General features: G+C 45.0%; 1 protein-coding gene and 1 long non-coding RNA gene across 6 annotated transcripts in view; one reads left to right on the top strand and one right to left on the bottom strand.

Moving 5' to 3' along the window:
* The window catches only part of pde4ba (phosphodiesterase 4B, cAMP-specific a), a 160729-nt gene that overhangs the window by 3741 nt on the left and 142600 nt on the right, over positions 1 to 14388 (bottom strand). For 4 of the 5 annotated variants that reach the window (XM_039600670.1, XM_031758617.2, XM_039600672.1 and 1 more), the window contains 7 exons: positions 5082 to 5175; positions 1872 to 2155; positions 1624 to 1788; positions 823 to 922; positions 571 to 725; positions 334 to 456; positions 7 to 189 (listed from right to left, as the gene is read on the bottom strand). In XM_039600670.1, coding sequence (XP_039456604.1) covers positions 7 to 189; positions 334 to 456; positions 571 to 725; positions 823 to 922; positions 1624 to 1788; positions 1872 to 2155; positions 5082 to 5175 — 1104 coding nt within the window. Of the gene's footprint in view, positions 1 to 6; positions 190 to 333; positions 457 to 570; positions 726 to 822; positions 923 to 1623; positions 1789 to 1871; positions 2156 to 5081; positions 5176 to 10760; positions 11024 to 14388 lie in introns of those variants that run through there. The other variant, XM_031758618.2, reaches the window with a different exon arrangement.
* Positions 1 to 14388, top strand: part of LOC120433783 — a 62973-nt gene that overhangs the window by 13783 nt on the left and 34802 nt on the right. The gene's annotated exons all lie outside the window — the stretch shown is intronic.

Genomic DNA, 14388 nt, shown 5'->3' with positions numbered 1-14388 from the left:
GCATACCTGGCTCTTTTCCACTGAGGCTGTGTGTTTATCGCACATCGGACTGATCTCCATCCCCCGCTCCCTCTCTCTGTCTCCTTGGTGAAAGAACTCCTCCATTATCCGATCAGTCCACTGACGATACAACTCCAGGGACTTAGTGGGGTTACTCAAGTCGGCACAGTGCACCATGTTACGCAGCACCTGGAAGTCATACAGAATTGAAGATTGGTCCATTGTTTTCACTGTGTCTCTACACAGACTACAAAAAAGAGGTGGATGACGTGACTGAGCCCCTCGTGTACAAACTTGTGCCATTATTACTGTTCGGGTAGAAGTCACACATACCTGTATCCTGTCGGTGTAATTGTCTAGCAGCAGCACTCCAGAGCTCGTCACCTTTTTCGTTTCCACCATAGTCTTTAGATCAGCCAGCAGACTCATGTGTTTGGACATGTCAGTGGCCAAAACCTGAATAAGAGAAGAAAAAACACTTGATCAGCATCTGTCTTTGGAAAGTTTCTAGTTTTTTTTTTAGTTTTACAATGAAATAATTGTAAAGAAACAAGAATCTGGAATTCTTACCATGTCGATAACCATCTTGCGCAGGGACTGGCGCTGCTTCTTTGTGAGGTTCTGGAAGATATCACAGTTGTCTTCCTGTAGCAGCTTGAATCCTACAGCCAAATGATGGTTCTCCAGCACAGACTCATCGTTGTACATGAGAGCCAGCTCAGAGTCTGCGTAGTGGTTAAAGACCAACGGTTAAACATGCTCTGATGGCTTTGTTTCCTCTCATATAAATGGACTTTTTTTGTTTAAGCGTGTCAGACTTACTGGTATTGATTAAAAACTGGTTCGATACTCCGGGATGATCAACGTCATGGATAGCCGCAGCAAAGATGGCTGCCAGGATCTCGAGATCTGTGAAGACCGCCTGTAAAAGTAATCAGAGAGGAACCGTGTTAAACAATGTCCTGAGATAACGTGAAGCTGAAAGCAAAGAGCAGAAAATCTTTGACACTGACAGCTGACTGGCAGAGCAATGTGGGAGAAATCCAGTTGTTTCTGTCACATTCTGCCTTCAAAAAAAACCGGCACACTGCCAAGGTCACACGAGGCTGGAGAATTAGTATTTCCTCAACAAGCTAGCTAATAGGCTGTCTGCCTTTTTTGTGAAGTTCCATTGTGAGAGTATAATACGGCGCCGGCTGGCTGCTATTGACGAAAGATGGGGAGAGCCTAGAAGTGTAAATCAGGATCTTCAGATTGGGTCATATTGACCTGGCTGCATCTCACCAGCTCCTCGAGCTTGAATAGAGCTTTTAGAAAGTGTCCACAGGAAAATATGAACAAATAAGGCGCGTAAGAGGGGGGATTCTCTCAGAAGAGGAGAAGGGAAAAAAACAGATGATTCATCGGAAGGACGTCGAGCTCTTTAGCCATCCAGGAAAGTGGCACATGAGGTGATGTAAGAGCTCACCCTCCTAATTTAGTTTTCCCTTATTTCAGCAGATTCTGGCTCCTAATTCAAAAACGGACAAACTCAACCCAAGTGGAGAGCTACTGTAAGGCCAGCTAATGATTGGTATTACTAAACCTCGAGTACAAGTCACACGAAAAGACAGAAAGACTTACATCCAGGGCTGGAGTTGAGAGGAGGATGTGTGTGGACTGTGCTACGTCAGCAGCGTGCAGGCTGTTGTGGTAGGCCACATCTGAATGGTAGTGATCTTCTAATGTCATCATGTAGGCCACAAATGTATCCGCCGGGATCTTAAATGTCTTTAGAAGGTCTCGCTCCTAGGAGAAGAATACAGGGATAAACATGAGGAAGGAAACCTAGGTAACATTTAAGTAGTAGGAAGTAGTAGAGCAGTGCTTACCTGGAAGATGGCATACATGATGCAGGTGAGAGGTCGGTTGTTGGAGAACTCTGAAACGGAGAAGATGTTCAGGCCCCACTTGTTGAGGTCCTCCAGCTCCTTGGACAGCAGCTCCTCCTTATCAGTCTTGACCCCGAAACGTGCGATGCTGCTGCTCGAGAGCGAGGGCCCGTGGGAGACCTTCTTGACCCCGCTAATCTGTGTCATCAGCTGCTGCTTCTGCTGCTTCTTCTTCTCCCGTGTCTTGGATGTTGGCGATGGGATCTCCACCTCATTTTGTTTGTCTACATGAGTGGGAATTTAAAAAAAAGATGGATTTTGGTCATGTAGAAGGTAAGAGGCTTATTCAGCAGTTCAGTGAAGATGGGATGTGAGAACCCAGGTACGCTATATAGACGCACCTGTGGCAGGTTAATTCCTCAGGGGGTTTATTGATTGGCTCACTCATTCATTCATCTGTCCCTCCAGCCGTTTGCTTATTTATGCTCGCTGTCATCCACCTGCAGTCTCTCTCTCTCAGAGCTCCCACTGTTCATTCATCCACATCCCTCAACCCCCCTTGCAGCGCCTCCACCCCCGCCCCCCCATCCCTGCCTCACAGCAGGTGGCTCACGTCTCATCTCCTGTTCTGTGACTCTCGGAGGTCAGCCCGTTGACACACTCAAAGCTGAGGCTTCGCCACAGGTAAAACTGTTGGAGTTTTTTTGCAGCTCTACCAGATTCGATAGTTTATGACGTGAGCGAGCCTGTGCGGCTAAATAAAACGAATCGGAAGGCAAAAAATAAAAATAAACACTGAAATCATGCCAGTCTCTGTGCTAAAAATAAACACGATAGAAGTGATTTCTTCCTGTAATAAGCTTACACTGCCGTGTTTACTGCAGTTCCAGAGGAACTGAATAAGACCCTGCAGGGACCGGCTATTCTGCACGCGTGCGAGCCGCGCGCTCGTCTATCAAGCCTCGACTCGGCTCATTGCTGGCCTATCAGCCTTCCCCCGCGGAGGGTTATTCAATTACCAGGCGTAATTCAAATAATCACTTTCACTCTCATGCTCTCCCTCACATTTCTCTGCCTTTTTCTCCCCGCGCCTCGATCTCTCTTCAGTTCTCGCCTGGTAATTGAGAACGGGCAATTAAGCACACTCAGACATGTGCTGCGTGGGAAACAAAAGGAGGAGCAATGTATTGCTCTCTAATTTATTACGAGTCATCGTTATCACCACTGCTGTGCAGCGTGTTGCCTGTATATAACATATATGTGTGTGTCTGTTAGCTGAAATATGGATAAACTGACAAACTGTCTCTGGAGGTTTGTAGTGCAGGTTTTTGCTGTATTGTGCTGTCAGCTCACTTTTTTCTCTCAACTTAGCTGGTAAGAAACATGCAAACAAATCAGCAGATGAAATAAATATCCTAATCTGCTATTTTGTCTCCCGTTTTTCTTCCGTTCTCACTTTTCCATCCTCTGTCACCTCCCACGTTTACTTAGATTTCAGCCAAACTCTTTTCATCCTCCTCCACAAGCTCTTCCATGAGAGATGCACATTCGGCGGGGAAGATGGAAGAGGAGCCTGAGAGACGACTATTTTCCAAAAGTTGGGTGTGCTGGCCGATCAAAGGGAGTTATGACAGATTTATGATGAAGGACAGCTGGGAAAAGGTTCAAAAAAATAAATTAAAGGCACACGTGAACTGCCGGCGTGCCGCATGAAGGCAATTGTAATTGGAAATCCTTGATTAAAATTGTCCTCACTAAAAGTCTGAGATGTTTGTTTATCTGGGGAATGAATCGTGTTCCACGAGCACCGTTTTACCAGGCACGAGGTCGTCTGTCACAAAATGATGGGATTTGTGATGGATCTACCAGGCATATGGCATCAAAATTTAATTTCCCTGATACTGAATGGATGCTCTTTTTTTTTAGTAACAAAAATAGGATAAAGCAGAAATAAGTGCATTACTGATGCGATGTTAACTTAGTGGATGGAAGGATTAAAACGGTCCTTTTGGTGAGCTAAGGCCTGTGCCAGGTCTGCTGTGCTGCCTCAGTTATTTTTTCCTTTTCTTCTCATTAATATTTTCTCTTTCCTCCTTTTGTTCTTCAGCCCCCTTCAGCAGGGTAATCCTCATTTCCTTATCGAAGTGATTGTCATTGGTGAGTGGATTCTCGGATCAGCAGAGAGAGAGCGGGACAACAAGGTGTCCCTGCTGACAAAGATGCATTAAGATGGGGATGAGTCACCCAATCTGCCGAGCTCATCTCACTGCCAGCAAAGGGGGTTCCTCTATACCTCCATTTTTTTTTCCTTCACTGCAGTGAGGTCTCTCCCTCCCTCGCTGGTTTGCTTCTTCCCAAAGCCCGTCTCCCTCTAAACGATCTGGGGGCGAGGGATCCACTGACAGCGCTATACCAGCGGAGGACGGCAGTCGATCGGAAACACAGCGTCTAAATAATCTTGGCTACCTTTATGAGCATTATCTCTGAAATATATTACCCTTTTTCTTTCTCCCTCTGTATATCTGGGATAAGATCATTTACTTCTAATTTATTTCTCTGGCTTTGTGCATCCCGCATCGAGCACTCTTCCGTAGACCTATCAGGTTTCCTGAAAATCAACTTTTAACCTGTTTTGTTTCATCGGTTGTTGATTGATGTTTCTAGAGCTATTTGTTGCATTACAGTAACAATAATGCACAGAAGAGGAAAAAACCAGAAAGGACGTTTTTAAAGCTGAATATTCATAATTAGATGTCCGCATCTATTCTCAGATGTGCAACCCACGCTGACAGCATCCAGTTCCAATTCACAGACTCCGAAGCCTTCTTTACAGTCAATACCCTTTTTTTTATTCTTGTAATATTTTGAGAAATTATATATTAATACTTTTTTCAGTTCTGTCTCAACGGTCAGATGTCATAAACGTCGACATAAAGCTTAATGGCGCAGTTTTTTTACGGTACGCCCCCACAGGAAAGCCAGCCAGAGCAACTTGCACAGCTCGACATCATGCAAAAGACTGAACCTCCACAAAAACAGGAAAGAAATCGGACTCTGTGAGCTGTAATGTTGCATATCTGACCAAACACACAAGTCATAAACATGATTTGCGGAGGCTTCAGATGGATCATAAACATCCAGTAGCTGTTTTTGTTTAACTTATGAACATGGTTGTGATTTTGAGTTTGTGTACACAAGACTTCCATTTACCTAGGAAGGTGTTGGAGATGAATTCGGAAACCTGGTTCCCAGACCGACTCATCTCGGATAGGTGCGTCAACTCCCGATTCAACATTCTCTTGAACTGCAAGAGAGAAAGAGGAGGAGGGGGGGGAGAGAAATGTCGTCAGTTTTCACTGGAGAGGAAAATCTGGGAAACATTAGGATATACGGTTACATGGAAAATTCAGTAGTGCCCAGTTTTATTCTGCCAGGTCAAGAATGCCACTTGATATTTGTGCTTTTCCTCAGTTTAATTAAGATGCAGATAAGTATTAGCGTTAACAGTGAGTAGGGTGCCACCTTTTAATTCTCCTCAAATTACCTGCAGCAAACACTTTACAGTTTTATTACACTGGGTCGCATATTTAGCCATTTTCCCTGCATCAGCGTGCAAACATTTTAATGATGCAAGAGGAAAATCTGCACACTGCCCGAGATGTTCCTCTTGTTGCCAACATTTCATGTAATTTCATGTAATTCGCACATTGCGAATAGTTCTACGGTGATTCAAACATTTTAAAAACCACTTGTGATAAACAGGCACAGAGTACACAGAGACCCAGACACTGCAGCAGCAGCTGTTTATGACAGGCTGATGCATGCGCGTGCACATACAGACACACAGCTCTGCAGAGGGCTCAAGATGGAGCCTGAGCTGTCGGATCCCCCACCACCATCGACAACAACCCTCTCCTAATGATGGAAATATCTTTGGGTGATCTCAGGGTACGCGTCGTGCCCCCAAAAGCAGCCGATCGGTTCAAAACCGATCTTTAGCTTCTAATAACAGAACAGCACAGAGAGCTATAATGAGGCCAGCGCGGTATCCCCACAAGCTACGTAGATAAGCGCCACACACCTTAATGTAACCCCAAGACACCGACAGCAGGTAATTGGCTTCAGGCATTTTGGACCCCGTTTTCTCGTTCCTACACAAAGCCAGAACTGTAATCCAAAAAGGGAGGATGGGGGTGAATTAGAGGCAGATGATCAGGATTCCTCCAGCACCCAAAAAAGGGGGAAAAAAAATCCTCTCTTCTCTCCTCTTGGGTTTCTCTTCTTCTCAGCAGCTAAGAGAGCAGCTCGATGGTGGCTCACTCTCTCTCTCAGCAGCAGAAAAGGGCCAGCTCTGAGTTTCCATGCTTGGGAATGGAAGGTCCGGATGGATGGACGGATGTGCGTGAAAGAAAGCGCTGTAAGTGAGGAGATCCAGCGGGCTCGATGGATCGGCTGGAGCAGCAGCAGCAGCTGGAGCCGTGAGCTGGGGACTCTCAGCGCACTGATGAATAATGGAGAAGAACCGAGGAAGGGAGGAGGGGAAAAACGGCGATGGAGATGGGAGGAGGAGGAGGCGGGAGTGAGGCAGTGATGTTCATCTGACTAGAGGGGGGGTTCCTCCACTGGATTTGTCTCGCTTTGCTGCTCTCGCTGCTGTAGCACTCCCTCCCTCCCTTCTCTCTCTCTCGCCCTCGCTGTAGTCTGCCAGCCCCAGCAACACACTCCAGTCAGAACACATGATTTGACAGAAAGTGGGGGGGGAAAAGGGGGGAGCCCAAATTACAGCTTGGCATTGGTGTATATGTGAAGTAATAAAGGGTCGTGTGAGTGATTGATATTTAATATCCAGATGAAACGCTTCCTCTCTCTCTTTTCTCTCAACTACAAAACCACTGCAAATACTGTCCATCCTCCTTCATTCCCAGGCCCTGTAATTCTCTCCTAAAACATTTTTTTTGTTTTAATGGAATCGGGCGTTGTGAAGGAATGTCATGAAGCTGTAAAACTACACCTCCCATCTACGAGTGAAACAATGGGACGAACGAGCGGGATGCTGCAGCACGTTTTGAAGAATATGAACGTACAGCGATGGTATTTCTAATCGCCATTATCTCTATTATCCTCTCCCGCCCCCTCTTTTGTGTCTTCTGTTGTCTCCTGACATGCAGCCACGGCAGCCATTGTGGAGAACTCATAAGCCTGTTCATTATCCGTGCCTTAATAATATTAGACACTGACAGGGTGTTTGTGGACGGCTATTTTTAACAGCCAAGACACAGGAGGCGAGCAGCTCGAGACGGTTAGAGAAGGAGAAGAAGGAAGATAATTGTGTCCTTCCTTCCCTGATTTAGGTGACACCAAACCCACGGTTTCTCTCGCTGCCTGTAACTGCGTGTGCGCCAATTACCAGAACACCCCAACGCCATGGCAACAGCACTAGGTGGCCAGTGCAAGGCTGTTTTTTTTTTCTAAACAAGGAGAGGGAAGGCGAAGGAGAGAGGCTTCCCCTACTGCTTCCCAGGCAGACATGTGCTGTAGCTGCTGAGCTGTCACGAGGACTCACCACACACATCGCCTCTGCTCACATCCACTGATGCACAGGCTGAAAATCCCCCCCCCTCCCCCCACCACCCACCACCACCACCATTCCCTCGCTCTGCTTCATCTATCCCTCACTCTCCACCGCTTACATGTCAATTTCTCTCTCGGCTTCCACCAGCCAACACAGTCATCAATCTCTGTGTCTGTCTGCTTCGCTGGCAGAATCGATGGGCTGTCCTCAGAGCAGGTGTTGATACTGGCTGCGGTGTACAAGGCCAGGCCCACCTGACTGGAGCGTAACACTAGCAGCACCAGACGTGTCAATCACGACTGGGCTCTTATTTGTGAAAACCTTGAGGACGGCTGCGACGTCTCACTGACGCTTCAGAACAAATCCACAGAAAACTGTAAACAGAGGTTCCCAGAGAATCTCTCAGCCCTAATGTGTGTGTGCGTTTGGGAAGATGAGGGGGAGATGAAAGCTTTCCCGAGAGAATTCCTTCCGGATTATCCTGCCAATGAGGGAAAGAACCAGAAGCGAGGAGGTGGGATGCAAGGAGAAAAAAAAAACCACAGAAAGAGAGGAGGCAGCTCTTTATATAATAGCTCACTGCATAATATATAAAGAAACCAGAAATAACAGGATGCAATGTGTCGAAGTGCCGTGCTTCCCCCAGAAGCTGCAAAGAAAGTGCGCACACGCTCTGCGGCAGCCTGCGAGTGCCGTCATCTGCATTTAAACCCATTCAGTGCTGACATGTTTTATATGTGTGTGTGTTTCCAATGTGTCACTGCCAGTGTGTGTTTGGAGTTTGCTCTTTCATGAGGGAAGCCTCCTAATCTCCCACTGACATCATGACACTGGAGGGAGATTAACCTCTCCAAAGATGTGTGGATACATCTCTCCGTCACTGGAATCTTTATTATACTGTTTCACCAGTTAGCTTCTTCCATTTGTTATACTCTAAATCAGTTTTTTCTACAAATTTTCCATTATTTCTGCTTTTATCTCGTCTTCCTCCCTCTTTAAGCTCCATATCCCTGTCTTCTAACCTCTTACTCCTCCCTCCCCTTCTCTCTCTGCTTTCGGTGGGTGGGTTGATTCAGCAGAAAGGTGCTCTGACAGAGGGAAGGAAGGTGAATGGAGCCTGTGGCACATCAATGAGAGGTGAAGGGAGGGGCGTTCGTTCAGAGGCCCCTCCGTTTAGACGTGATCCCATCGGACAGCCCGCCGTGCAGGGCGGCGAGGCGGACAGATGGACTGGAAGGCAGACACGGAGTCTCCCTCTGACACGAGACTGATCTTATGCACCAACATCAGCGTGCTTCCATTATCTGACCTGGCGCTGCACAGCCTCAGTGTATCATGTCCTTTATTCTCTGCTGACTGTTTTCTCCTTATCGTGCTGAACTGGAATCTTTTTGCACCACAGCTTAGAGGACGACTGAACTGGAACTCTCTGTAGTGTTGCTGAAATCAGCTGAAATTTTCTAGTTTGTCTTGTTACCCATTTGCACCTGAAGTGGTTCAGACTGAAGTTGTGTCTCTGAGCCACTAGTGGGTGCACTACACCCATTCTGGTCAGTCTTGACTGAGTACTGGGCTCCCAGTCTGCACTGGTATTTACAACTTATGGCTAAATCTCTAAATATCTTTGCACCTCTGACATGCAAGCAACTCTTAGCGATTTGGGCATGAAGGCGCGAAACGCTCACACTTTAATCAATTTCTTGATTTAAGTCACTCAGGATTTGCAAGGAGCTACAAGTTTTATTTATTATCCTGATTTTTATGTTTCTCAACACAGTGTCATATTCACAGCACGCATGCAACGTTGCTGATTATAACTCGCGCAACCATCTTCTTTACCAGCAAACGTGCAGCGTTTGTGGTTAATCACCCCCTCAGTTTAGCAAATGTGTGACGCCAGATTGTAAAATCGGCACAGCGGCACGGAGGGGTAATGACATAACTCGGAGAAGATCAGGAAACTTACCTACGTATGAACTGTGCGTATGTTGGTTAGAGATACAGACAATTCTGAGAGACGGCCTGACTACCTCTCACTTCCTCTGACTCACTCGCTTATGCTTGTGTGTGTGTGTGCGTGTGTGTGAGTGTGTGTGTGAGATGGAGTGTATTCATGCATCTGTGGTCACCTACAGTAAAATATACAGGGGGGAAAAATGAAGGCTTCAAGGGGAAAAAAGGATGGGAAGGAGAATCATTTTTAAGCCGACTGATTGATTCCAATCGCTCCTGGTGATCACAGCCTCAGATGTAGTTTGCATCACTATTTTTAGGCTCGAGGAAAACAGTTAACAGGCTGCAGTGCTCAGCTTGAGTCGGGGCTGCTTCGAAAGCAGAAAGCAACCCTCTGTTAAAGACCACGCTGCAAAAAAACAGGAAATGCTCAAATCTTCTGTTCTAAATTCTCCTCCTAACTTCTGGCAAAATAAAGATTTGCAGAAATGCGTTCTCGACACTATGCACCCAAGCTACGATCACTTCACTGCTACTTCTCTCTTCTCTCGTCAGACAACCTGAGTGTTTTGGTCTATGTCTAAAAAAGGAAGGAAAAGTCTTTGGTACCCAGCTAACATACACTCCTTTCCATCCACTGGACCTCCTGTGATTTAAATCTGTGGCTCCTTCCCTCATTTTAGGCAGTTGGAGACATCAAAAGCACACAAAGCAGTAACTATGCAGTTACACTGAATACCGGTTATTGTCACTTATAGGTCACTTACAAACTAAAGAAATCGCTTTGGCATTTGGCCAGGAAGAACAAAACGGCATCTGCGCTTAATTATCTGGAATCACCATAAATCTCTCATGAGTTTGATGCTCTGAGAGTAAAGGTTATCTAGTTCCACGGGCAGAAATAATTTGGGAATACACAGCAAAGGAAGTGTAAAAGACCCCAGAGGCAAATGCAGAATGCAGGTTTAACCACCATAAGTTGAAAATGAATATTTAAAGGACAAACTTTTCAGTAAATTGAAGCAGCAATTGCTAAATACTCCCAACATGCTTCCAAAGTGAAATCATGTGCAAACTTGAAATAAAGTGCCGCTAAAATCCGCTCCAAACTCCACCAGAATCAAAGGGCATATAAGAACACAATGTGTAAAAGCATATATATATATATATATATATATATATATATATATATATATATATATATATATATCCAATAGCATTCAGTGAAATTCAAGAAAAAGCTTGAGCAAGCCACAAAACCTCTGTTCTTTTAAGTCCAAGCAAGGCAGGAAATCTCACAGTGAATGGCGATTGATTACAAACTGTGTCTACCAGCATAAAATTATAAAAATAACAAAACTCACCTTCCTCCAACCATTCAGCTTCCCTACTTTCCTCTCTTTCTTGTCAAAGCAACAGGCGCCCATGTTGCTGTGTGTAAAGTGCAGGGTAGAGTGTGGCTGCCGTCCGTTAAAGTGTCTCAGTCTCAGTCTGACTACAGCATGAGTAAAAGGACCAAGCCTCTGCTCTCTGACGCTGGGAAACGCCACAGCTCTAGTGACTCACTCGGGACTGCGAGGTCTGACTAGGCTCTACCTCACACCCTGTGTCTGTGGAGCAATGACTGTGTGTTAGACCTCTGCTACATACACACTCCCTCTTGGGGTAGTCCCGCCTCTAGCCTTTTTTTTCCCCTGCTCCTCTCGCTTGTCGCTCAGCGCTCTTGCAGCTGGCAGTCACATCTCCAAAGCTTTGCTGTCACTGTTAAATCTATTCGGGTGACTGGCTCTTTAAAAAGCCCTTTACACGTGCTCGTCTCCATCAGGTTTCTTCATGGTTTCATTATTCATTCTAACATGCAATAATTTGCTACTTGGTGTTTGTGGATTTTGTATTGGGGGGGTGAGGGGGGCAGGGTGATGATGTCATTCCGTGCCCAGAGATAGGGATTCATTTTTCCTTGAGCTTTCTTTGATAATCAAGAAAATATGCATTAATCACTTTACAATGAAAGTATTTCTCAGCTGCAGCCTTCATATCCTAAATATTTTGAATTGCACATAACATATTTTTCACACATAAGGCGCACCGGATTATAAGGCGCATTAAGCGAAACAAAACAGTCAGATAAGTCAAACTTTACTCAGCTCATTCTTCTTGCTTCCTCCACTTCCGTACCATTGATTCATTAATGTTGAATTCTCTTGCAGCTGCTCTATTCCCATGTTGTTGCAGTATATTAATGACTAACCTCGTATTGTGGATGGATTATCTCAGTTGTTCTCCTGACTGAAGTTTGGTCCGTTTACAGCATCCTGCCATGCGATTGCATTTGTCCCTAACCATCAGGAACCCTCACGTTAACTTTTATCGAGTGGAAAAAAGTTAGCGTTCATCCTCCAGCTTCACTGTGTTTATGCTATGCTAACATAGCTGTGTCGCTAGCGATCACGTAGCACATCATTATATAGCAGCTAGCCCAACTTCAGTAACCCCACAAACGTCACTGCTGTTTAGTTTTCTGTCTTCATTTATGTTGGAAGTGATAGCAGAGCTGTACGTTTGAATGTTTCAGAAATCTCTCAGTCAGAACATGCTATATCATGTTTAGGTGGAAGCTGGCAAGCTAACTTAATTAATATTAAACTTAATTGTTACACCTGGTAAAGCAGCAACGCTGATCATTTTATTAAAGATGAAACAATTTAGACAGTTTTTTTAATGCCGCAGTGTTTGTTTGACTTTGGGACCTGAAGCAGACGGAGTTTAGGACCCAGATGACTCCGCAAGGCTCCTGACTACGGTAGCCGTAATGCTCCAACAATCCATCAAGCGGCGCGGCTTCGTAGCTTACCAAAGTCGGACTAAAACATTTTTGACAGATTTTTAAGCGCCGTGTACCACATAACACCGGTTTGAGGTCAGTAAGCACAACCCAACTTCATACAATAGGCGCACCGGAATATAAGGAGCACTGTTGATTTTTGAGAAAATTAAAGGATTTTAAGTGCGCCTTATAGTGCGAAAATACAGTATATGAACTAAAGCAGGAGCTTTTCACATTTTCAAGGAGGAACCAGTTGTTTCTTTTTTACTAGCAAATGCATCATGTTTCACAAATGGGTGTAGTTAATCAAAACTTTAATTTCGATTATAATTTTGGCTCATATAGAATTGGGATAAAATCTTTATGTCCTGTTCACTTCCCAAAGTTAAAGGAAATCCGCATGATAAAAAACAGTTGTTTCATCTTTTTTCAAGTTTACTAAATCCTGATTTTGAAGTTTTTCTTTTAAATCTGTGAGTAACTCTGTTAAATGATCTTGAGCCCCATATTGACCAAAAGAACTGATTATAATCGAGCAGACATTAGATGCTTAAGCTGTATTTTCACACAACAGAGAGTCTGCAGTGCTGGAAGGAGCATATTCCAACTCACAACAGACTTTGACCCGTCTATGTCAACCATACATAACAGAGGGGACAGTCACGTACTGTAAGTCCTCAGCAGCAGCCCCTGCCTGCACTTCACCTTGGAGGTACGACCGCAGCTTCTTGCATTTCACCTCCCCTGTGCTCATGTTTCATACTCTGCCACAGCTTGAATAACAGTTTTTCCACCATCCTAAATACAATAGGAAGTCGCGGGGGTCATATGAGCTGATCGGTATGTTCTTGCTAACAAAGCCGCGTTGGGTGTAACGGCCAACTTGACAAAGGGTCTGCAGTTGTGCAATGTTTTAGTTTACTGTAAAAACAAGAATGCCGAGATATGAGGGGATTAGCCTACTGTCGGTATGGACACCCAGCTGCACGCATGCTCACGTAGACACAGGCATGTATACATGCGGCGCATGTTCAATGGATGACTCCTTATCAGCATCTTGTGCACATATGATTACGTGTCGGGGCACATTCACCCACTTGCCAAAGTCACATCTGTGAGAGAGGGTCATAATGCACAATAAGCACATTGTGCCACTTGATACGCTGCGCTGTGGACCGCAGCGGAGACTCCTCGTTTAAAGAAGCAATACAGTTCAGTATGAACTGATTAAAAATTAGAAAGTACAATTTAGAGAGCTACTTTTTCTTTCGTTTGACCAACGATAATGTCAAAATGCCCACACCTGTCAGCTTACATCCATCTGCTCAAGTGGAACTGCTGTCAGCTTTCCATTGTGTTACAGTCTGATGATCTTGGCAGACCGAGGGGTAGGTGTAATGTTTTCTGGAAAAAGCAGGGCAAAACCATTCCTTAATTTTTCCCTTATTGGGATATTTGGGAATTTTTCAAGTTGGTGAAGTTCCTGTATTCAATCATCACCTACAGATAACGTTCGGCTCGATCCAAAAAAAGTTTTCTACGATTGCAAAAGTCCTACAATTACAGCCTCGATTTCAGGCTAAACTGAAACGCAGCTGAGGAGTGATGCAAACCAACGGCTTCTTTAAAAAAAAGGTTTATACAAGCAGTAATGGATGCTCTGACTTCCTCTGCACTCTGCCTGTCTTCTGTGTTTGGTCTGTCACCCCTGCTTTCACGTCTAAATGACTGTTTGAATAGTTGTTCCAGTAGTTCTGCAGTGATTCTGTCAACCTAAGTGAATCCTGCTTACTGTCGGTGCTGGATGTGTGACGACAGCAATAGGATAAATAAACACGGCCATTAACCATCCAAATGGGTATGGTGGGATGGCTATTGTCGTATAGAGAGAGCAGCAGGAGATCAGGAAGGAGACAGGAAGAGAGAGTAACTCTGCCCAGGGGTCTGCGAGGATCCCTTAAACACACACACACACACACACACAAATGTTCTTTGTCTTCCTCTCTAGTTCATTGTGTTTGACCCACTGCTGGATCACTCGCATCCTGTTGTCCAGTTTTCATGAGAAATAAAAAGCTTTCCTCTTGATTCACATGTTTACATGACAGGGTTTTTTCAGGGTAGGTTACACTCATCTCACACGCAGCCTTTGCAGCAGCTTTCTG

This window comes from Oreochromis aureus, linkage group 17 (genome assembly GCF_013358895.1).
Source record: "Oreochromis aureus strain Israel breed Guangdong linkage group 17, ZZ_aureus, whole genome shotgun sequence".
In the NCBI taxonomy this organism is placed as follows: Eukaryota; Metazoa; Chordata; class Actinopteri; order Cichliformes; family Cichlidae; genus Oreochromis; species Oreochromis aureus.
This window is presented reverse-complemented; position numbering and strand designations above follow the sequence as displayed.